The sequence below is a fragment of the Trichosurus vulpecula genome, chromosome 3, assembly GCF_011100635.1.
Source record: "Trichosurus vulpecula isolate mTriVul1 chromosome 3, mTriVul1.pri, whole genome shotgun sequence".
NCBI lineage: Eukaryota > Metazoa > Chordata > Mammalia > Diprotodontia > Phalangeridae > Trichosurus > Trichosurus vulpecula.
The window spans coordinates 206,461,977-206,488,068 of NC_050575.1; the positions used below are offsets into that span (position 1 = coordinate 206,461,977).

Genomic DNA, 26,092 nt, shown 5'->3' on the forward strand with positions numbered 1-26,092 from the left:
AATGCTAAACAGAGAATTTTATATTTGATCCTGGAGGTGATAGGGAGCCACTGGAATTTATTGAGTAAAGAGGAAACATGGTCAGACCTGAATTTTAGAAAGAATCCTTTGATACAGCGGAGTATGGGCTGGAATGAGGAGGAACCTGAGGCAGGAAGACCACCCAGCAGACTATTGCAGTAGTCCAGGCATGAGGCGATTAGAGCTTACACCAATGTGGTGTTAGTGTCAGAGGAGAGAAGGGGGAGATACTGTAAAGGTAGTAAAGACAAGACTTGGCCACGGATTGGGAGTGGGGTGGGGGAATGGGAGGGCATGGAGAGTCAAGGAGGACAGCTGGGTTGCAAGCCCATGTGACTGGGAGGGTGGTGGTACCTTCAACAGTAATAGGAAAGTCAGGAAGAAAAGTGAGTTTTGGAAAAAAGATGAGTTTAGTATTGGCTATGTTGAGTTTCAGATGTCTACAGAGCATCCAGTTTGAGATGTCTAAAAGGCAATTAGAGATGTGGGACTGCAGGGCAGGGAAAGACTTGCTGAGGCTCACATAGCTAGTGAGTGTCTACAGCAGGATTTGAGTCTAGTTGTCATGACTCCACGTTAAATTATTTTTCCACTATTCTGTACAGCACTTCATACCACCATATACTACTTCACACCACTACATGCCACTTCACATCAGTATATACCACTCTACACTATTACACACCACTATACACTTCAACACACCAACATATACTACTTCACACTACTACATACCACTTCACACCAGTATATACCACTTCATACTACGACATACCATTTCACACTACTACATACCACTTCACACCAGTATATACCACTCCACACTATTACACACCACTATACACTTCAACACACCAACATATACTACTTCACACCACTACATATCACTTCCTACCACTATATTCCACTCCATACTACGACATACCATTTCATACTACTACATGCCACTTCACACCAGTATATACCACTCTACACTATTACACACCACTATGCACTTCAACATACCAACATATAACACTTCATACTACTATATATTACTTCACGCTACCACACACTTTATGCCACTACATACCACTTCACACTACTACACACCGCTTCACATCACCATATACCACTTTATACTATTATATACTTCACACCACTACATACTACTTCCCACCACTATGTGCCACTTTACAGCACTATGTACTACTTCACACTCCCACATACCACTGCATATCTCTACCCACCGCTATATACCACTTGGCACTACTAGATACCACTTCACACCACTGTACACCACTACAAACCTCTATCTATGCCTTACTGCACAGCGCCACACTAGACTATACTGCCTTTCAGGAAGACCAATCAGTCAATAGGCATTCAATAGTTGCCTACTATGTTACAGACATTATGCTAGGTCCTCAGATAAAAGACAAAATGTCAAAGAATCTCTGTCCTCAAGGAGTCTGCAGTCTACTGAGGAAGACAACAGTTACACGCATATGTATGTAGAAATGCTGCATAAAATAAATATGAGGTCATTTCGTGGGTGAGGCACCGGTAGTTAGGAGAGTCAGGAAAGGAGGCCTCATACGGTAGGTGCGCTGGAGCTGAGTTTGGAAGTAGGGATTCTAGCAGGCAGAAGGGAGGAGAGAGAACATTCCAGACAAGGAGGCCCATCCAGGCCAAGGCAGGGAGAGAGGAGATGGAATGTTGCGTGTGAGGGACTGCCAGAGGGCTAGTTTGGCAGGACCATGGAGTGCATGAAGGACAATGATGTATAATAAGCCTGGAAAGGTAGGGTGGAGCTAGCTTGTAAAGGACTTTAAATGCCAAATAGTGAAGAAAATCTGTCTGCAAGGCTTTTTGGTTCAAAGCCAGATAGAAGGCCTGGAGTTTTGGACAAATGCCCAACAAACCTGGGACACCCAGAAAAGCCCAGGGTGAATTAGAAAGATGTGTTCTCCTCAAGCCTCAAGGAGAAACCACGGTTAGACCAAACAGCAATTGGTAACAAGGAGGAAAGTCATAATTGTGTAGTGCTCCAAACCACAAATCCTGTTTAGGTCCTATTTAAACACTAATTTATTGATGACATTCCATAATGACAATGCTTGGCTGTTTGAGTGCTTTATTTTTTATTTTTAAAAAGACATAATTACACCTGCTCTATATGTCTTCACTAACTGATTCTATAGGAACCCTGACCTGTTTAGACTACAAGACCATAACCAAGTCACCACCATCCGTCTAGTGGCAGCTTTTCTAACTGTGAGCAAAATACTTAGGGGACGTTGAGTAGCTTCTGAGGAGGAGTTAGTCTGGCAACCCCCAACCTTCCAATGACCGGAATCATCAGATCACAGACTCAGAGCTATAATAGACCTCAGAGATGATCTAGTCCAACCCTTTCACTTTACAGATGAGAAAAAGGAGCCCCACCCAGAGAGGTTAAGTGATTTGCTTAGGGTCATACAACTAGTAAGTTGCAGAGCTAAGATTGGAAGCTAGATCCAATGACTCAAATGTTGCCTTTCCCAATATTGTTTTTTAAAATTACTTTTATTGATGCCCTTTGTTGTCATACCACATTCATCCATCCCCCCTCACCTACTCAGTAAGCCATTCCTTGTAACTAAGACTAAAGAACAAAAAGTTGGGGGGGTGGGGTGGGGAGGAAATCAGTCCAACAAAACCAACCAATACTTTGACCATATCTAAAAGTATATACCATATTCCACCCCCATAGACTCCCACCTCTGCAATGAAGGGAAGATGGCCACACCATTATTACTTTTTTTTTTTAACACTTATTGGACATCAACAAGGCTTTGCAGAATATCTAAGTTGACAACATCCCAGCTACGTGGGTTGAGTCTCTGGAGAGGAAGCTTCCTTGGCACAGTGAGGCCATGGAAAGAGCCCTGGATTGGAGAGCAGGAACCTTGGCTTCTTAGCCTGTCTCTTCAACTAACTGGCTCCATGACTTTGAGCAAGTCACTGAATGTATCTGAGCCAGGCTCCTCAGTTGTAAAGTAAGAGGGTCTCACTAAAGCCACTGCCAACTCTAAAGATTCTGCGACTTTTCCTCTTGGAAGCTAGCGAGACTATGGGAATTTGCAGAGGATAGAATGATGTTGTTTTCCTCTCAGTCTAATCTAAACTTCCCCTCTCTCCAGATAGACCAGCACAATGAGGCTTTGTAAAGGCTGATCCAAGCTCACTGAAGTCTTTTGCTTTGTTTGAACTGGCATAAGAAATGTGTGTGTCAGGGAAGCAAGGGGAAGGGAGGGTAGGGAGGGAGGAAGGGAGAGAGAGAGAGAGAGAGAGAGAGAGAGAGAGAGAGAGAGAGAGCTAGCTGATAATTTTGTCACTGTTCACAAAGAGATAAATCTGCATAGGTATCATGGAAGTATGGTTGTAGTGTGCATGTGTCAGAAGGGTATTTGGGGGTACATGAGTGTGTGGGTGTGTGTGTGACATGAGGTTCATGGAAAAGATGAAAAAATACATCATCCTCCTCCTTTGCAGATTTGGAGGATTATGGGTATGGAACATTCATATACCATCAAACGCCATTGATGTATTGGTAGTTTTGCTGAAATACTTTTTTCTTTTCTTTTTATGAGGGATGGCTCACTGTGGAGGAGAGGGGGAGGCATATGCTTGGATATGAAACTGATGTTAAATTTTGAAAGTTAAAAATTCATTTTTAAAAAAGAAACAAGGCTCATGGAGTTTTCATATCTCTGCCTCACCCCAGTCTTCTTTCCCCTAACCTTGTTTTCTAGGTCCTGGTAGTAAGAGGAGAGGGAATTGCTGTGCCCAACTTGGATCCTTGTCCATGTTGAAGTATGCTGTTGTTGGCCTCTATCTTCTGGTCTTCCTGATTCTTGTGGGCATCTTCATCCTGGCAGGTAAGAGTAAACCTTTGCCACCGTAGGTCCTCAGGGCAAAGAGACACAGCTATGATAGTACATTAGTGTAACCAAAAGAATGTAAACTCCCCTAGGGCAGGGATTGGTTCATTTTTGTCTTTGTGTTCCCAAAGTCCAGCCTAGAACCTGACCCTTCATGAACATTTGTTGATTGATTGACTCTCAGGGGACCTGGCATCTATGACTTCAATTCAGCAAATATTTATTGAATGGCTACCATGTTATAGACACTCTGGTAGATGCTGGGGGCACAAAGACAAAACTGAAAGAATATCCTTACAGAACTCACATTTCAGTGGACTCCTACTGCTATATTTTTCCTTCATCATTCTGTGGCCCCAATGCAATCCACTTGACTTCCCTGTGACTTAGTTTCTCCATTTGCAAAAAAACCCCAAATAAACAAACCCCCAAAACAAAATCAGCAACTGCAGCTTAGCTTTAGAGTACTCCCTTACTTTACAGTTTTCAAAATGCTTTCACAAACCTAGGAAGATTTGTATGAATTGATCCAGAGTGAAGTAAGCAAAGCCAAAAGAACCATATACGTAGAAACAATAGCAACTTAAATGAAAATGGAAAGGAAGCCCAACTTTGAATAACTGAAAAACCAAGAATGGTTGTAGAGAACAGATAATGAGATATACCTCTTTCCTCATGATAAAGAGATGGGAGTCACCTAGGACACGATGTCATACATATTGTCAAATATGGTCACTGTGTCTGCTGTTTTTACTTAATTGGGTCTTTCTTTCTGATTACAAGGGATGATTCAGTGTGGAGAGAGGCGGGTAGCATGAAAGTTGGGAATTTCCAGAAATGACTGTGATATAAAAACAAGAGGCAGCGATAATACTCATTTTTTAAACAGCATCATCAGAACAATATACAAAATGATTACCATAAATTTAAAAAAAGACTCTTGAAGGAAGCCCAAGTCTACCAGATTGTTAAGTGATTAAGCTAATAAATGATGATATCAAAACTAGAGCCTTGGTCCTCCCACTCCTAGCCTTGTGATTAAAAAAAAAAACCAAAAACAAGAAGTTAACTATTTTATTGATCCTTTTTCTTTTTTAAACACTGCTGTCACTTGCTAGTGAATTATACTCCCTTACCCTTAAAGAAACTTCTCTCGGAACAAAGAAACACAAACCATCACATTGACCCTGTCTGACAATCCATGTTCACTCAGCACCTGTGGTCCGCCATCTTGTTGCTGAGAGGAGAGAGGTTTGTTTCACTGTCAATTCATTTTTGTTTTTGTATCTCCAGTGCCCCGCAGAGTGCCTGGCACGTATTAGACACTTAATGAGTGTTTATTGGCTTGATGCTATGATTGCTAGAGCCTAGTGATTTTTTTTCAAACATAATTTGCAAACAAATTTAGTTGTAATTTTGACAACTGATGATGCTTAACATTTCATAGCATATCTGCAAAATACTTTATATATATTTTCTCATTTGATCCCCATAATGACCCTGTGGGTAGGTGCTATTATTATCATCCCTCTTTTACAACTGAGTAAACTGAGGCTGAGACAGGTTAAATGATTTACCCATGGTCACATGGCTAATGTCAGGGGTGGGATTGAAGTCTGAGTTCAATGTTCTTTCCACCCTACCTTGTTATATCTCAAGAAAAGATCTTCACTCTTCATATGTGAAAATGACCTACGTTGTGAAAATGGGTCCACACTTTATTGTTTTTCTGGTCAAAAGCATGAGTTTAAAGTCATCCATCCACACTTTTTAAAAACCATTCCTCCTTGTGACTAATGGTATGTGATGGCAAGGTGGATGGTTGGGTTTAGAGGCTCTGGAGCAGGGCAAGCTTTCTCCTGTATCATGGGATTAAACCCATGACCCTGGCTAATTAGTGCCACATTCTTCCAAGCCATAGACAACAACTCAATTAAATTCAGTAGGCATTTATTTAGCACTTACAATGTACCAGACACTCACCTGGGTTCTGGGAGTAAAAGAGATAAAAGTCTCTGCTCTTACAGAGTCCAAAACAACTAATGAAGCACTTTAAAGTTTGCAAAGTAATATATATGCTATCTCACTTGACTCTCACAACAGTCCTGTGAGGTGAGTCCTTTATTATTCCCATTTTATCGAGGAGGACACTGAGGCTAAGCAAGATTAAGTGACTTCCTCAGGGTCACACAACTAGTAAGAGCCTGAGGAAGGATTTGAACTCGGGTATTCCTGACTCCAAAAGCAGCACTCCATTCATTCAGTCACCCAGCTGCCAGTAAGGAGTTTATATCCTTTTAAGAACACAAAGGTACACATGATATCTCTCCCTGCCCCTCTCCCTGTCCAAGGGACAGTATTCTCAAACTTCATCTTCCTCAGTGGAGGCATGCATATATCTCAGTGGAAGGATTTAGAGTCAGAAAACCTGGAACGAAACAGGTTATGAATTTTGGCTCTGAATGAGTCATCTACTTGTGTGATGTGAGACAAGGCAGCAAAGTAACCCATTTCAGCCTCAGTTTCCTCATCTGTGAAGTGAGGGAGTTGAACCAAGATGACCTCTGAAGTCCTGTCCAGCTGAGAGTCTATGATCCCACAAAACCACACTACAGGAGGCCCAGGCATGGCCCCAGCTTGTCTAAAGGGGTGAAACCTTCTAGAGAAGGGTGTGGTTAGTTAGAGCATGGCTTCTAGCCAGGCACAACTGAGTTGGTGTACTGAGGGTGGGGTCCTCAAGTTAGCCTTGGGGTAGGAATCTGGAGGTTAAGATGGTTCTGGGGACTCAAGGCCAGCGACTCTTCCAGCTAAACATTGGAACAAATAGCCAGGCAGTTCTTCACGTAAGCCGGCTCACTTCTCTCTAGGTAGAGATCTTCCCTTGGCCACAGATAATGGGGATGCTGAGATTTCACACATGCAATGTTGAGTGCCTGCCGTGGGGTGGTGTCTGTACCACCAACCATTAACCTGGTCAGAATCCAACACTAACAAAGGCAGCACACTGGTGAGTCATCCCTCAGCCTGAGGGATGGTGTCCAAGGAGAGATCTGTGGTGGGCCAAGTCAAGCAAGCGGATGATTTGAATGTACTCTTGGGCCGCCCAGACAGAAAGAGGGTCTCGGTTTTTGTGGGCTTGGCTGCCATGACCATAACAAATTTTCATAAGGTTTGGAAAGTGTCTCGGGCCAGCAGAGAAACCAAGTTATAGTGCTATAATCCCTCAGTTTTTTTAAAACAAGATTTTAAAAATGCTTTATTGATTTTTTTGTTTTTACATCACCTTCATTTCCAAATAGAGCCATCTACCTTCCCTCTCCCCAGCTATCCCTTGTGAAAAAGAATTTTTACAAAGAGTTCAATGAAACTAGCCAACACATCAACTGAGTCCAACAACATATATCTATATTCTATATCTACAGTCCCTCTTGTCTTCAAAGAAGATAGGGTAATACATTTTCTCGTCTCTTTTTTAAGCCAAACCTAGTCATTATATGACCCAGTATTCTGTTGTTGATGTCCTTAACACTATATTGTCATAGTCACTGTGTATTGTATATTCTTTTCCTGGTTCTGCTTAATTTCCTTTGCATCACTTCTTATAAGCCTTCCCATGCTTCTCTGTATTGTTCACATTCATTGTACATTCAAGTACCACAATTTGTTAATCCATTCCCCAACTGATGGGCATCTCCTTTATCTTTATAATTATTTTAACAAGAAAGCAGTATGGTAAAGTGGATAGAGAGCCAGCTTGGAAGCCAGAAAGACTTGGGTTCAAGTCCTGACATACATACTCATCCATATATAGTCAATCAATAGTCAGGAAACATTTATTAAGCATCTCCTATGTGCCAGGCACTGTGCTAAACACTGGGGATACAAATTAAAAAATGAAAGACAGTTCCTGCCTCAGGGAGCTTACAATCTAATGGGGGGAAACACACAAAAGAGAACTGAAAAGGGCTGGGGGGGGGAAGGGTGCCTGGCAAGGAGTCACTGTATAGAGGTCAAAAAAGTCCAAAATAAATGCTTCCAGGTAGGAAATGAGGAAATGTCTGAGATGTCTGTCCTGTCCCCATCTCCTTAAATGGAGGTTGAAAAGTTGATGAGCACATACTGGTCACGTGACCCTAGGAAAGTCATTTATCTTGTCAGAGCTATAGGCAATATTCTAAGACCTCAAGTTACATAGAATATAAATGATATCAGTTTTTCCTCAATGATTATTTCCCTGCATAGGTGGAGTTACAGGTCTAGGTTCTGTCCCTATCCCATCCAACCCTCAACAAAAACCAGCCAGGACAACAGTATAAATGAAAATAAAACAACAAGGCAAGAGAATTCAGATTCTTAAATGCCATAACCAGTCTTGGTTCCAGAGGACAGATGATGAAACAGACCACCTTAGAGTGGGAGAAGCACTTACTCTAGAGTCAAAGGACCTGGGTTCAAATCCTAGGGTTGACATTTACTATCTTTGTGACCTTGGGCAGGTCACTTAGCCTCCCTGTGCCTCAGTTTCCTCATCTGTAAAATGAGGAGGTTAGTCTGAGGTCCCTAGATGCTCTTAATAGAGGGAAGGCAGGAGCGAGACTAGGGGTACAGAATGTTTCATATGGTGACTGCTATGGTCCCTATGCTGGTTGGGTTGACTTCATTGTTTTTCTTTGTTATAAGGGAGTGTTCTCTGTGTGTGTGTAGGGGAGGGGGGCGGTGCCAGAGAAGCAAGGGGAGGATGAGTAAGTAGCATATTGGGAACTGACTGCTATAAAAACAAAAGATATGAATTAAACTTTTTTTTAAAAAAACCTAGACAAGGAGAATAAGACAAACAAAATAAAATTACACATAAAACTGTGAATTCCAAACTATTTACAATTTGTTAAAACAAGGGGAAGGGATGTAAATTTTAACAAAATAGTAACTATTAAATTGGATTTGCTTTTAGGTCCTCTTCTACCTTCTTATTTCCATCCATGTACTTTGACTTTGTGGCCATTTATTAATATGGTCACCATCCATGTATGTGCTGTTCTGATTGCTTTCTTCATTCTGTATCACTATTTGTCTTTCTGTATTTCTTTGTGTTCTTTACATGTTCTTTTTATCCCCAAGAGTGTTTCTACCCCATTAAAAGATTGCATTTGTCCAGCCCTTCCCCAATCATTGAACATTGGGCGGTATTTTCCAGGGCTTTTTGCTATTAGAAATAATAGGATTATGCATTTTTTTATATAGATGGGTCTTTCCTCCTCCCTTCTCTTTTAAAAAGCATTGTTAGGCTATAGTTCTGCTCCCAGGAGCAGAGGATAGGATCAGTTTTAGAATTCTTATTATATATTGCCAGATTGCTTTCCAAAAAGATCATATCTATCGGCAGTGTAATTTAGGGGAAAAAAAATCTACAAAAATTTTGGAGTCAGGTGAAATACATTGGGAGTAGTGGTAGTGGGGATATATAAGAAGGGGATGTTAGGCTGCCTGTGAATAATTAGGCTGCCTATAACCTAAGAGCAAAGATATGGAGCTGGAAGAGCCCTAAGAGGTCATTGTGGCCTCCCTCCCAATTTTTAATGTAAGGAAATCAAGGTACAGAGAAGTTGAATGATTTGCCTAGCATTACACAGCTAGCTCTCCAAGTCCAGTGTCCTCTCCATAGGCCATTGCCTTTAAGCATGCTTGTTTTTTATAGAAGAGTGTCAGAGCCAGGTAACCCCCTTCAGAGCTTGGGAAGAACACATGACTGGAAAGTTTCCCCAGTGTGCTGATGTAGACAGCCAGGGGAGTAGTGTGGGGTGACTGCTTTTTCTGCCCTGCAGTCTTGTGAATTGTGGCTATGTTTGGTAAAGCTATGGGTGGGCTGTCTGTTTTCAGGTAAGTCAGGGATGACAAGACCAACCAGATATACTGTGATTGTTCTGTCTCTGTCCTAAGAGATGTTGGAGAGTGAGAGCCACAATAACACCATTTCCCAACTCCACTTACAGTGGGGGAGCATCCCTATTTCTCCACATCCTTGCCAATGTGGAATGTTACATTCCCGCCCCCATCACCTCCCCTAGCTATCTTTGCTCTGTTTGAACCAGCTAATAGATATGAAATGCATACAACTATAAGTACGATGCTATGAGAGAGGTATACAGGGGGAACTAGGTGGTGCACTGGCCCTGGAGTCAGGAGGACCTGAGCTCAAATCTGGTTTCAGACACTGACTAGCTGTGTGGTCCTGGACAAATGACTTAACCCGGAATCCCTCCGAGAGAGAGACAGAGAGAGAGAGAGAGAGAGAGAGAGAGAGAGAGAGAGAGTAACCTTCTAGCAAGGGGGCTTCTGGGACCTACCAGACTAGGAAAAGAATCACCTGGAATGCAATTTCAGGACACTGACAGACTGTGGAGTGCCTAGAGAAGGGTAACGAGGAGAGTGAGGGACTTTTGAGTTCATTTCATATAAGAGCTGTTACCTGTCCTGAAGAGGCTTGTTGTCTAGGTGGGAAGTCGGGATGTACACCAAGATAAATGACTAGGAAAGGGAGGATAAAGTAAATACTAAGAAAGTGGTAAATGGTTTAGAAAGCAGTTCAAAGGAGGGCTAGAGTAGTCGGGGAAGGCCTTCTGGAAGAGGAGGAACCAAACTGGACAGAACTTAAATAAACAGAGAAGAGGAAAGAGCATTCCAGGCAAAGAGAATGATCCGAGCAAAGGTACAATGGTCAGAATGCCCATGGTGTGTTCATGGAACAGCCAATAGGTCCCACTCTTTGACTGAACCAGAAGGTTTGTTTAATTCAATTTGACCATCATTTGTAATGTGACTTTTTGTGTGACGAGCTTTTTTCTAGTGGTAGGTATACAAAGATAGGAGTGGGGTGGGGGTGTGTGCCTATCCTCAAGAGGCTTACATTCTACTTGGGGGAAACAACAGTTAAGTGGATACTAAATCTATGATTTCACTGGTCTGCAGAATTCCTGGATGAGGAAATCAATGCAGGTCTGCACTTTTTATTCAAGTACTGACAGGCTGAGTGATTTGCTTAGGGTCACACAGCCAGGATATGCCAAAATTAGGAATTGCAAGACGAGCCAGGTCTTCCTGGCTCCTGGCTCATCTCTCTGTCCACAATGACATGTGGCCTATCACACAGGCAAGTAAACATAAAATACATCCAAATTCTGTATAGGGTGTCCCCAAAGTCCTAGTGTGGCTTTAAGCTATGCATTTAAGACTGCACTAAGACTTCGGTGGAATGCCATATGAAATTATGGTTTTTGTTTGTTTTGTTTTGGCAGAAGGAGGGTAGGAATGCTCTCAACCTGGAGGAGGAGGAGGAGGAGGAGGAGGAGGAGGAGGAGGAGGAGGAGGAAGAGGAGGAGGAGAAAAGGTCTCCTGCAGGAAATGGTGTTTGTGCTTGGTCATGAATGGAGGTGGACATTCTAAGAAGCAGAGGGGAGAAAGGAGAACATTGAATGGGGCAGAGTGGGTATGGCCTTTGCAAAGGATGGATTTGGTGGTGGTCCAGGGAATGTAATGAAGTGATAGGAGAGAAAGCTGAAAAGGCAGGCAGAAGCCAGATTATGGAAATCATAGCTTCCTCGATCTAGAGGGGAAGGAATCTCATAAGCCATTGAATCTAATGCACTAATTTTGTAGGTGAGAAAACTTTTTTTAAGTTTTTTTTTCTTTTCAGGGCAATTGGGGTTAAGTGACTTGCCCAAGGTCACACAGCTAGTAATAAATGTGTCAAGTGTCTGAGGTTGAATTTGAACTCAGGTCCTCCCGATTCCAGGACTGGTGCTATACTCACTGCGCCACCTAGCTGCCCCTGGTGAGAAAACTTTTGAAGGCCAGACTAGCAGCTTAGACTTTAACACATAAGAACTGGAGAGTCATTGACAGTTCTAGAACAAAGAAGCAAAGTAATTCGGGGTGTCCCAAAAGTCTTAGTGCAGTCTTAAACTTACCAAGCTTAGCTTATTAAACGAAGACTTTTGGGACACCGTGTACGTATCCAACCTAGATAACTGGCAGAAATAGGAACGTACAGAGAAAAACACAGTTTGCAGAAAGGTTGGGGTAGATTGGGAGAAGAGATGTTGAGTTCAAATTTAGATAAAATTGGTCTAAATAACATGAATAAATAAGTGAATTCACATGAATGAATGAATCTATGTATGGAAAAAGCATTTCTCAGGCACTCATTAGGCATTAAGCATTGTGGATACAAAGAGGATACAAATAGAAAAAAACAAGGTATGGCCACAAGGGGTCTTCTTTCAGGTAAGGCTAATAGCGGAAAGGAGAGTGGCCTTGAGTCTGTCGGGCTATTCTCCCCTAAGTTTTCTCGGCAACAAAACCAATGTGGCATCATTGGAAAAGCCTTTGGCAGAGAATCAGGATATCTGGGTTCTAACCCTGGCTATGCTGTGTGACTTTGGGAAAATCGCTCCATATGTCTGAACCCATGCTTCCTTCTGGGCAAAACCAGGAGCTTATAGGAGACGGCTGCCTTTGGGTTCTTTCAGTGCCCAGAATCTATGATTCTGCAAAGCACTGTTGGCAAATGGACATTTAGTTATGCTCAGCTTAGTTGTTCAGTTGTTTTCAGTAGCGTCTGACTCTTCATGACTGCATTTGAAGTTTTCTTGGCAGATACTGACTAGCTTGCCATTTCCTTCTCTAGCTCATTTGACAGATGAGGAAACTGAGGCAAACAGGGGCAAGTGACTTGCCCAAGGTCACACTGCTAGTGTCTGAGGCCACATTTGAACTCAGGAAGATGAGCCTTCTTGTCTCCAGGCCCAGGGCTTCATCCATAGCACCACCTGTATGCTCTGTGCTCAGCTGCACTGCCATGCCCCCACCCAACCAACAAAAACAAAACTGGAGCGCAGAGAGTTTTTACCAACGTTGAAACAATAATAAATTATTTTTTTCCATGGCAGAAGTAGATTTGAGTAATACCTAGTACATGCAGAACACTAAGTTAGGAGCTTGGAGAGACACAAGTTTTAGCTGACATTCTCTTTGCTCTCTTATAGCTTCTAGTCTAGTCTAGCTAGATTGTGTCTGGCTGAGTGACTCGCTTAGGGTCACAGAGCCAGGACAGATCCCTGCCTAATTCCTGCTTACTCAGTGACTCATTGAATAAGGACAGAGGACTGTTCTTGGGCAGTCAGGGAAGACTTTCATGTTTCATATGTTTCTAATAAACGGACCTGGGAAGCCTAGGAACTTTTCTTTGGACAGATAATGGATTTATCATGACAGAGAGTTATCTCACTGAGCCAGGAACAAGGGCAATTTGTCCAATATTGTAGCTATAAAACAAAACAAAACAAAACAAAATAGAAAATCCTATGGTGCTGGTCCCAGCCCCAGGGCACTAGAAAGGAACTTTAATGATCTTATTGTCCAACCTCTCACCCCATCCTTCCATCAATCAAAAAGCAATTATTAAGGTCCTACTTTGTGCTCACTATGATAGGTGCTGAGAGAAAAAAGAGAAAAATGAAAGAGAGACAGTCCTCAAGGAGCTTATATTCTGTCAGGGGAGAAAACATGTGTATGTGCGTATACACACATATGTATGTATGCACATGTATGTATGTACGTATACACACATCATATATGCACACAAAATAAACAGAACATAGTTAGGGAGGGTGGGCACTAGGAGCTGGGGGCACTGGGAAAGGTTCCATATGGAAGATGGCCCTTGAGCTGAGTTTTGAAGGAAATTAAAGATTCTAAAAGGTGGAGGTAAGAAGAGAGTGCATTCCAGGCATGAGGCACAGCCAAGACAAAAACACAGTGGCAGGAAAAGTGTGGTATGTTGGGGACATCAAGGAGGAAAGAGAAGTAATAAATAACAAGATTCAATGCCAGGTAGTGAGAGGCTTTAAAAGTCAAACAGGGGAGTCTATGTTTAATCCTAAAGGTAATAGGGAGCCATTAGAGTAGGTGAGTGATAGCATCTCTGACAGGTGGGAGAAGCTCTCAATTTTACAAGGCAGTCCATTCCATTTTCAGATAACTCCAATCACTATTTCTTAAGCTGAGTAAAAAATTCTGCTCCCCTATGTTTCACTCATCATTCCTTGTTCTGCCTTTTCCTATATCAATGCAAAATAGCTTCTCTCCCTCCTAACCTTTAAACACAGGATAACCCCGAAGTCTGAGTACCTTTTTAAGCCTTAATAGCTGAAAAAGGCACTAAAACTTTTGGGACATCCCTTATCCATAAAGGGAAGCAGCCTGGTTCAGTGGAAGGATCAGTAGCTACAGAATCAGAGGACCTGGGTTCCATCCCCACCCCTATCACTTCCTAGACATGTGACCTTCGTTTTACCATCGGGTAAATCACTTCATTTCCAGTTTCCTCAGCTATAAAAAGAGAGGAGGGTTGACTAGATAGTCTCTGAGGTCCCTTGTATTTCTCAATCCATGATCTGAAGAAATATATGAAGACCCATTTTGTCTTTTCTTTATCAGACTAAACATTCTAGTTTATTGATGGCTTCTCTCCTAAAGTCATGAGCTTCTTGACTCACTGCCATCCTGGCCACCTTCTTCTGTATAGTCTCCAGTTTGCCAGTGTGCCTCTTAAAATGGAATATTCTGAACTGAACACAGCATTCCAGATTTGGTCTGACCAATACAAGACTCCCTGGGATTGCTACTTTCTATGATCAAAATATTATCCTTCTATTGACGCGGTTCTTTAAAGGAGTTCCATCACACTGTTGACACATTTAAACATCTTTCAAAGCCAGGTCTCCCCAACCCTTTATTTCTACAATTGATTTATTGGACTTTAATGAAAGTTCCCTATTAAATTTTATCTTGGTGGTTTTCTGCCCCATGTTCCAGCTTGCTGACATACTTTTGAATCCCTACCTTCTCTCTTCTAGCAATTTTTCCTTTCTTGCATTCCGGAAATGTTTAAAGCATGCTTTTCTATGTCTCCATTCAAATCACCGATTAAAAAAAAAAAAAGTAAAATCTGACAGAAGCAAGGGCAGAGCCCTGTGGTTTACCACTGGAGACCTTCCTTCAGCGTGGCCCCAGAGCCATTTATCACTCTTTGGGCTGCTCAGCCACTGGTGAATATGCCCAACGATATTATCATCCAGCCCTTTTGTTATCTAGGAGGATGTCATGGGGATACTCTGTCATATGTTTTCACTGCTTTTCCAGGGGCTTGGCTCATTTTACAGCTGAGGAAACTGAGACCCAGAGAATTCAAATGACTTGCTCAGCATTACTCAGGAAGTCAATTGCAGAGCTCAGATTCAAGCCCAGGAATTTAGATTCTGAACCCAGGATTCCTTCTACTATGTTTCATAAAATCAAAGAATCTCTGAGTTGGAGGGGACTTGAGAGGTCATCTAGTCCAACCAAGATCTTAAGAAGAGTCCTCCTCTCCTCTGTAGTGCTCCTGACAAGGGACGATCCAGCCTCCTCCAAAGTCAAATTATGCAATCTTTCACTGGCACACAGTAAGTGCTTAGTAAGTGCTTGGCAACTCACTGAGTGAGTCTGTCCCCCCTTTTCCCCCTTAGTCCATTCCACTTTTTGTGGTTTTTCAGTCATTTTTCAGTCATGTCCGATTCTTTGTGACCTCATTTGGGGTTTCCTTGGTGAAGATACTAGAGTAGTCTGCCATTTCCTTCTCCAACTCATTTTACAGATAAGGAAACTGAGGCAGGCAGGATTAAGTGACTTGTCCAGGGTCACATAGCTAGGAAATATCTGAGGCTGGATTTGAACTCAGGTCTTCCTGACTCCAGGCCCAGCCCTCTATCCACTGCACCACCTAAATACCTTTTTGAGCAGCTCTAACTGGGAAGTTTCACTTCCTCTTGAGTTGAAATCTTCCTCTCAGGAATTCCCAGCCATTGCTTTCACATCTGCCCTCCTGGGCCATTCAGAGCAAGTCTCCTGTGTGACAAGCCTTCCAATATCTGAAGAAAACTCTTTTATCTCCCTGTCTTCTCTACTCCAGGATAAACATCTCCAAGTTCCCTGTCCAATCCTCTTATAACATACTTTGCAATCCTTTCACTATCCTGATTGTCCCCCTCTGATGTTCTCCCAGCATATTAGTGTCCTTCCAGAGGGAAACATAATGCTCTAGATGTGACCTAGTCAGGGCAGGATACATGGGGTGTTATCTTCATCTTCGTGCTGAATACCGTGCCTGTAAATTTTTTAATGCGACCTGAAACTACAATAGCTGCCGCTAGGTGGCGCAGTGGATAGAGGACCAGGCCTGGAGTTAGGAAAATTCATTTCTTGAGTTCAAATTTGGCCTCCAATATGTACTGTCTGTGTGACCCTGGGAAAGTCATTTAACCTTGTTTGCCTTAGTTTCCTTATCTACAAAATGAGCCAGAGAAGAAAATGGCAAGCCACTTCAGTATCTTTGCCAAGAAAAGCCCAAACGGGGTCATGGAGAGTCAGACACGACTGAAATAACTGAACAACAACAAAATTACAATATTTTCTTGGCAGCTGTGGCACTCTTTTGACTCATACAGAGTTCAAAGTCCACTAAAACCCCTGGATCTTTTTGACATGAACTGGAAGCTTCTAGGAGGTATAGTGAATTGAGCACAGGACCTGAAATCAGGGAAGCCTGAGTTCAAATCCCGCCACAGACACTTACCTCTGTTTGCCTCGGTTTCCTCATCTGTAAAATGTAACCCTCCCAGGGTTGTTGTGAGAGTCAAATGAGTTAAAGTGTGTAAAATATTTTGTAAACTTTAACGTGCTAGAGAAATGTAGCTATTATTATGAATTGTTGTCTCATGCCCATCCTCAATCCTGGTATTTGTTTTCCTTGCGCTTATCTGGAACCCAAGTGTGGCATTTTACATTTCATCATATTCAGTTGTGTTTCATTAGATTCGTCTCATCATTCTAATTCGTAGAAATCTTTGGGGATCCTGATAGGCATCCATTGCATGATTTATCCCTCCCAGCTCTGGGTCATCTGCAATTCTGGTAAGGGTGCTCTCTATGCTTTCATCCAGATCTCTGATAAACAGGGCAGGGCCGAGGAGAGCTCCCTGGTGCTCTCTTCTAGAGAGCGCCCTCCAAGATGATATTAAGCCACTCTTCATTTCTGAATCCCCCTCACCACACAGGCATCTAGTGCCTGTTCCTATATCTTGTCCAACAGGAGAGCATGACAGATTGCTTAGCTGAAATCCAGACGTACTATATCTTTGACATTCCTCTGACTTAGTAGGCTAGTAACGGTTAAAAAAAAACAGGAAATGAAGTGGGCCTTGATAAATCCATGCTGGCTCCTGGTGATTCTTGCTTCCCTCCCTTTCTGAGTCCCCCCAAATTCTCTATTCTATAATGTATTCTAGGACTTTGCTAGGAATCGATGTCAAGTTAACTGTGCTTTAGTTTAAAGCTTTTATTCTTTTCTCCTTTTTGAAAATTGGGGCAACATTTACTTGATTCCAATCCTGTAGTCTTTCCCACATTCTCTAGAGATCATAGGATCAAAGATTCAAGGCTGGGAGGGGACCTTAAAGGCCATCATGTCCAGCCCCACCTCCCCTAATTTTATAGATGAGGAAACTAAAGCACAGACAGGACAGATGACTTGCCCAGGATCACACAGGATTTGAACCCAGGCCTTTCCTAACTTCAAGCACAATACCCTATCCACTTCACCACACTGTCTCTCCAGTAACTCAGAAATTATGTCTGCCTATTCTTTCAGCACTTGGGATATAGTTCACCAGACCTGGTGATCTGGACTCATTGAGGGTAGCTAAGTGTGATCTTACCATCTCCTCATTTTTCTTTGGGTTCAAGTGCTCGCTCACCATTTTTGTTTTCTCTTTGTCATAGTAAGAGCATTCTCAGCAGAGAAAACAAAAGTAAATTGGGTTCTGCTCTCTCGATTATCCATCATGGTCCAGTTAGCTCCAAGCAGTGAGTGGTCTGATTCCTTTTTTTGACCTTTCTCTTACCCCCAACATAACTAACCAAACCATCAATGTTTTTAGCATGTATCACAAGCCTCAGATCATTTTGAGTTTCAGGGTTTCTATCACTATATTGCCACTATAGGACTATGACACTCATTTGTATACACCGCCCCCCATATATATACACACATATACATATATATTCACATGAACATATATGTTTGTGGATGAAATCCTTATGTATACTGTCCTCTTTAATTAGCTGTCTTCCCCTATTACTTATTGGAACTGCTTGTGTTTTGGTCTTCTAAATATCGTACTTGAAAACATCACATTGATCTTGAGCCTATGTTTATTATAGAATTTTAACTCCTTCCATTAGATTGTAAACTCCTTGAGGGTAGAGATTGTGTCATTTTTTGGACTTTTTTTTTTTGTAAATAGCATGGGCTTAAAAAATGTTTAATTGAATTGGCAGAAATAGGGAGAGGAAGAATGAGATGCTAACTGCATTTATTTGGGTACAAATAAATTCCTCTATGCAGTTCTAGAAGAATGGCCTTCAAAGCCCCACTAAGCCCTAGAAAGTATGCTTTGGATGATTAGACCAATGAGTCACTCTCTAGGAATAGATCTATCTTCGCCTCATCTTCCACATCAATCAATCGGTATCATTAAACATATGCCATGTGCCAGGTACTGTACTAGGCCCTGCGGATACAGTGAGAAAAATGAGTGCAAGGAGCTTCCACTTTATTGAGGAAAACACTGATAAGTAGACACAAAATAGATGCAAAGTAAACACAAGGTGATAGGGGGAGATCTCGAAGGTCTATTGTATAAAGTATCTTTTAAGCTGAGCCTGGAAGGAGACTAGAGATTCTTAGAGGTAAAAGAGAGGAGGGCTGCATTCCAGGCACAGAGTTCAGCCTGTGCAAAGACACAGAGATAAAAGAGGGAATGCCTTGTCTGAGGAATAGCTAAGTAGCCAATTTGGCTGGATAATAGAAAGCACAAAGGGTAGTAATGTATAATAAGCCTGGAAAGGTAGGCTGGAGCCAGATTATGGAGGGCTTTAAATGCCAAAATGTCAAGTTTGCATTTGATCCTAAAAGCAATAGGGATTCACCAGAGGTTTTTGAGCTGGGGAATGATGGGGTTACACCTGTGTGTTTGGAATATCACTCTGGCAGTCTTGTGGAAGATGGACTGGAGGCAGGGATACCCAAGTCAGAGCCTATTGCTGTAGTCCTGATGAGATATGAGGAAAGACTGAAATAGTATGGCGGCTGTTTAAGTAGAAAGAAAGGAACAGATGTAAGGATGTCATAAAGATGGGAGTGACAAGAGTCAGCAACTGATTGGTTATGTGGGGCATGTGAGGTTTTGAATCTGTGTGACTGGAATGAGAATCAACAGAAACAGGGAAATTAGGAAGGGGAGTATGCTGGGAGAGAGGAAAGATGATAAGTTCTCCTTCGGGTGTGTAGAGTCTGAGATGCCTCTCAGAAATTCAGTTTGAAATGTCCAATAGACTGCTGTTGAAACAGGACTAGAACTCAGGGGAGATACTACGGATATATATGTGTGTATAGATATAGATATAGATACAGATATGGATAGGGATACAGATACAGATATAGATATGGATATAGATACGGATATAGATATAGATATATAGATACAGATATAGATATAGATATAGATATAGATATAGATATAGATATGGATACAGATACAGATATAGATACAGATACGGATATAGATACGGATACAGATACGGATATAGATACGGATATAGATACAGATATAGATACAGATATAGATACAGATATAGAGATAGATACAGATATAGATATAGATATGGATACAGATACAGATACAGATACGGATATAGATACGGATACAGATACGGATATAGATACGGATACAGATACGGATATAGATATGGATATAGATACGGATATAGATACAGATATAGATATAGATACAGATATAGATATAGATATAGATATGGGTATGGATATAGATATAGATATGGATATAGATATAGATAGAACTAGGAGACATCGGCATGGAGGTGACAATTGAACTCATAGGAGTGGATGAGATCACCAAAAGAAAGTATAGAGAGAGAAGAGGGCCCAGATGAAACAATGGAGGAAACTCCTACTTACAGATCAGACCACGTAGTCTTCAGCAGAAGAGATGGAATAGAAATGTCAAGACAGGTAACAGGAGATTCAAGAGAGTGTAGTCTCATGAAAGCCCAGAGATGAGAGAACAGATCAGGAAGAGGTGTTCTATAGTGTCAGAGAAGTCATTCACTACATGATCCTCCCAGAAATTTAGTTTCTTCAGCTGTAAAATTCAGGGTTTTGATGAGATGATCTCTAAGGTTCTGTCCAACTCTCCCAAGGCTATGGGTTCCAACTATCAGTAACATTTAGGGGGTACCCGGGTCAACTCTGCCGGGCATTGTGTAACAAAGCCAAGGGAAGTGAGGAATCTCTAGCACCAGGGTCCAGGGAGGGATGTCAGGATGTGCACTAGGGCAGTGGGCGTGACTTTTCTAAGGAGTGGTGTGGTTAGAATAGCAGCCAGGACTCAATAACCAGACCAGTCCTTTGGCCCACCTGGCTTCTTGCATCTCACACCCTGGCTTGTTTTGATTTTTGTGTCTGTTTACAGCACATGCCATACCTAACAAAAGGGACAAAGCAGCTAACATAACACATCTGAGATGATAAACCAAGAATGCACCGGCACATTTCCAATTTCTTTGATCCAAAATGGGGGTTGGGCAAGAGCCCCTATCCCCTTCCTGCTGTCTGTTACTTGGAATTTGACCATGTTTATGGGGTTGAAACTACGATTTTTATTTCTTTGCTGACAGCCTTGGAAGGCATTCCTCAGTCAGGGCTGCTGTCTGTTGGCTGTTTTCTTTTCTTGGGGAGGGACTGGAGCTGTCACTCACCAGCTTTCGGGGGCGATTGGTTTGGAGAGTCATGGATCACAACATACACACACACACACACACACACACCCCAAGAAACTGGAGCAGCTGGCTAAGATTGTCTTCAAGGAAAGAGTCTAGTCACAATCCCTGGAAGTTGTTTATAATAATAATTATTATCATTATCATATTATCATGATGATTATTGACATTTGGGCAGGGGGAGAGTAAAGTTCTTAACACAAGAGTTCCAGGGCAAGCCTAAAGCCCCAGCAGGGTAAACAGATTAAGGAGTTGATTGACGATTTAAATCCCAGTCTGCTAATATAAGAGTGGAGCCCCTCCTAGGTGGGGTCACTATACATTTGGATAGCTTGTTTTAATTGGATTTGACTTCTTTCTTCAGGTCTCCACCCTCACCCTAAGGGGCTGACCGAGTAGTCCAGCCCTCATGTCTCCTCCCTCAAGGTCCCTTCTTAGCCACCCTCCCTCTAATAATTCTTTCCCCTTTTAGGCCTGCTCTAGAGTAGAAAACTGGACATTCTGACCACCTGCTTACTCTCCTTCCCTTCCTGACTAGCGGTAGTTAGAAGAGTTTTTAGAGTGAAATGGTCAGAAAGAAATCGAATAGTGTCTTTAAAAAAATCATTGTACCAGAATTTCAGCACAGTCTGTACCTTCTTATGCTAGAAAGATATGTGGTATGGTGGACTTGGGTTTGTTTGAATCTTGGCTCAGGTCCTTATAACTATGGGGCTTGGGGGAATAAAAGTAACCTCTTTGGTCCACAGCCCTGTCATCTATACAATGAAGGGGTTGGATTAGTTCAAATATTCTTAACCCTTTTTTGCCTCATGAATATCCATTCCTACCCCACCCCTCCTTTGGCTGTCTGGTGAAGAAACCTATGGACCTTCTCCAAATAATGTTTTAAATGCATAAAATAAAATACATTGGATTACAAAGAAAACCAATTATGTTGAAATATAGTTATCAAAATATTCTTTTAAAAAACAAGTTCACAGACTCCAGGTTAAGAACCTCTTAATGAAGTGATCTCTAAGATTCCTTTTAGATTTAATAAACCTTTTGAGCCTGAGTGATTGAGAGGTGGCAGGAGGGAACTGTGATTGTCATGAATCAATTCTTCCTTGCCCTCCTTCTAGCTGGTAGAGATCTTGTCTCAACGTTTAATTGTAACTTTATGATAGCCATTTTATTAATAATAATCAATTAATAAAATAATAATTGCTATAGCCCATTAGCTATCACAGATGTAGTTCAATATTGAAAATTTAATATATACTCTGCCATTCATCCCCATCCCCACCCCCACTGAAGTCTCCCAAGTAACATTGGTGTCTGGCTTTTCTATCTCCAGGCCCCAGGATCCCCACAAGTAACCAAGGCTATCCAGACATTCTCATAATATATCATTATTATAGTCTAAGGCATGTGAAGAACAGTACCATGACTTAGCTTCATCCAGGTAGCAAGGGAACATTGGGAGATCACTTTCTGGTGAGTGCCATTCCTTCCTACCCCCAGGGATTCCATCACACGATCCTGACAAAAGTCATGGCCCCATGGAGGCAGGTCCTAGCTTTTTTGTGCTGCTCTTGGAGATCCTGACACCCACCTAATATCAGCTGCCCTCCTTTTTGAGTGCTCCGGCATCCACTGCCTTTAGCTGCCTCCATTGTCTCCTGATGGCTGCCCTGCGCAGTTCAGCATGTCTTAGCTTGGCTCACTCACCCTTGCCAGGTGGCTGCAGTGATCACCTTTTCCACCTGCCAACATAACCTGGAAACCCATTCTCATAACATCTGTCTCAAAAACCAAAGCTCACTGTGCTGTTTTTCTTTTTGTGTGTCCTACAGTCTTTTCAGGGCATTGAGGTGGTACCTCGATTTCCTCATCTGTAAAATGAACTAGAGAAGAAAATGTCAAACCACTCCAGTATCTCTGCAAAACAAACAAACAAACAAAGCCAAATGGAGTCATGAAGAGTCAGACATGGCCGAACCACAACTACAAAAATGACCTTTCCCAGAATACGAGAGAGGCCAAGAGTCAACTGCCCCTCAGAACTGCACAGGCCCCTCTCACACGCCCGCCATAGAATCATAGAACGTTAGAGCCGGCAGGTACCTTGGGGGTGATCTAGTCCAATCCTCTCATTTTATTTGTTCCTGCTCGGCCATTCACTTGTGTCTGACTCTTTTGAGCCTGTGGACCGTACTGGCGGTGGAGTTTTCCTGGAAAAGATACTGGGGTGGTTTGCCATTTCCTTCTCTAGTGGATTAAGGCAAACAGAGGTTAAGTGATGTGCCGAGGATCACACAGCCGGTAAGTGTCTGAGGGTGGATTTGAACTCTGGTCTCCTTGACTCTAGGCCCAATGCTCTATCCACTGAGCTACCTAGCTGCCTCTCTTATTTCATACAGCAATGATAATAATAGCCAACATTTATAAAGTACTTCAAGGTTTGCAAAGTGCTTGACTATATTGTTTCATTGGAACCTCACAACAATTTCAGGAGGTAGCTGCTATCATTACCCCTGTTTTACAGATAATTACAGATATTTTACAGATTTTACAGATGTTTCCTCACAGGGGCTGAGAGAAGTTAAGTGACTTGTCCAGGGTCACACAGTTAGTAAGTGTCTGAGGCAGGATTCGAACCCAGGCCTTCTTGACTTCAAGTCCAATGACATGCTGCCCTCTGAGGCAGGTATTATTACTATTATCATTCCTACATAGTAAAAGGAGGTTGATACACTTGCCATCTCCCACTAAGGGTCCCCTACTTCTGGGCTCACACATATAGACTAGGTTCAGTACTGGAGGAGGGTGGAAACGCTGTATTCCAAAAGGAAGGGTCAGGGTCCTTTTTGTTGAATGTAGTTCTTTATGCCCTTACTTTAGAGTCCAGGGGCAAATCACTTAAAGCTTGAGTATTGCCCACATCTAGGGCCTCCTAAAAAGAGAGTAGAAAGGTATTCAAAGTACTGGTCAGATATACATAGGGCTATGCTGGTAAATGTTTAACCCAGGCTCTCAAAAAAAAATGTGCACAAGACACACACACTTTTAAGTTTAATGTGCATTATTAAGATTTTCTATATCACTTTCTTAGGTCTAGAAAATCAAAACACTAAATCAAGCCCTGATTTGTAGTCTGCCAATTTTCAAGGTGTAAAGGTTCACATTAAATTTTAACAATTGGCAATTAGCTGTCTCCACATATCCCCAGGTATAGGACTGTTATTTATTTCCCACACACAAAAGAAATGGTTAAGACACAAAAGACTCATAAGTGTGCTTTGACAGAGACTTACACAGTAGCTCAAAACACTTATTATAATCTCCTAGGAGGTTGATACTTAAAACATTTAAAGCATAGAGAATATAGTAGTATTGCTGAATGGGCATTTCACTTTCATCTTGGCTCTGCACTGTCCGAACAAGTCTCTTAAAATTTGTCTTCTGGCCAGCCAGGGCAGTACTTAGGCTCATCATCTTTTTGGTGGTTGTCTTCTCAAAAAAAAACAGTTGTAGTTGTAGAAACCTCAGCCTGTTGCTGGTCAGTTTGAGTTAAGGTACTCAGGAGCTCTTGATCTCTTACATAGACAGTTAGAGAGCATGAAGTGTTCATGAGTAGTGGTGTGACAATGAAAACTATGTTTTAAAAAGATTAATCTAGTGGTCGAAAGTGTTAAGGCTGGAGGGAAAAGATTATTTGAAAGACTTTTTACTAATTCAGAGGTGAGGTGATAAGGGTCTAAATTTGGATAAATGAATTGTTAGTAGAAAAGAGAAGATGGGGACAGAGATGATACTAAAACAATGATAGACCTTGGTAATAGACTCCTCCCTTCCTTGCATATTCAATTGAAAATGACAGGTTGCAAGCCTAGGAGAATTATGAAGCCATTGAGGGAAAAAGGGAAGTCATAATAGGGAGAGAGATGGTCTTAGGGGAAAGGTTGCGGATTTTGCTTTAGACATATTGAGAGAGTCTTCCAGTGATGCTGTTTGGTTACAAATCATAGAACACCATATCCCAGTGACTCCCTCCCTCCAGTAGAATTTTCCATTGGAACAAAGGAGTGCAGTTAAGCAGAACAAACACATCGATCATATCTTATAATGTATGCCTCATTCCACACCTGTGGTCCACCACCTCCCTACTGAGAGGCGGGAGTTACACTCAGAATCAATCTTCTGAAAGCCTCAAGACTGGTCAATATGTAGATCACAGTTCTGATCTCTTTCAGTATTATTTTCCTTTACACTTGTGCAGTTTGGGTAACTTGTTTTCTTGGTTTGGCTTACTTTGCTCTGCATCAATTAACATACTGATATTTCTGAGTGATTCATAGACATTTTTCATGTCACAACAACATTACTTTAAGATTGCAGGCCTAAGGTTGGAAGGAACCTTGGAGGCTATTGAGTTTTACAAATGAGGAAACTAGGGCCCAAGGAGGACAAGTGATTTGCCCAAGGTCTCACAGATAATAAGCACCAGAGTCAGGATTTGAACCTAGGTCCTCTGACCATTTATCCAGTGTTCTTTCCACCTCACCATGTTGCCTCCACTGGTGATGTTTGTCAGTACAGTTCCGGCCAGATTGCAGGGGGGAAAGAAAAGACCATGAGGTGAGAAAACAAAAGCAGTGTGTATGGAGAAATGAATAAGAGAAATGGAATGAATATGACATGATCACACTGGCAAATGAAGAAGGGCAAGGATTTTTGTTTGTTTTGGGGGATTTTTTTGCAGGTGGTTTCTGTTTTGAGGATAGGGGAAGCCTGTGTATGTTCAAAGCAGCAGGAAAAGAAGCATGAAAATAAAAGATGTTGAATAAATATAAATTAGGGAAGGGAGGTCTGTGAGGAAACAGGAAGGGATGGACTCAAGAGGCAGGTGGAGGGATTAGTTTGGCGGGGATGAGGGCCACCCCTCCCTCTGACACAGGCAGGGGGGAGATGGGATGGGAAGGATGTACAGGCCAATATTTTGGGGTGTAGAGGGGGCGCATGCCAGATGGCCTTGATTTTCCCAATGAAGGGAGGTGACATCATCTGCTAAGAAGCTGGGGAAAGGGGTGGGATGGGGAGCTGAGAAGAACAGAGAAGGTCTGAAGCAATCATTGTGGGGAATTTGCTAGAGAATCAACAAATAAAGGGATAAAAGAAAGGCCACGTTGCATGAAAGGCCCTGTTCTGAGGTTAGATGAAAATGAATT

General features: G+C 42.1%; 1 protein-coding gene across 2 annotated transcripts in view; it reads left to right on the plus strand.

Annotated features, from left to right (window-relative positions):
* The window catches only part of SCARA5 (scavenger receptor class A member 5), a 143,085-nt gene that overhangs the window by 21,850 nt on the left and 95,143 nt on the right, over positions 1-26,092 (plus strand). For both annotated transcript variants that reach the window (XM_036751622.1, XM_036751623.1), the window contains exon 3: positions 3,798-3,923. In XM_036751622.1, the coding sequence (XP_036607517.1) occupies positions 3,798-3,923 (126 nt within the window). The remainder of the gene's footprint in view (positions 1-3,797; positions 3,924-26,092) is intronic.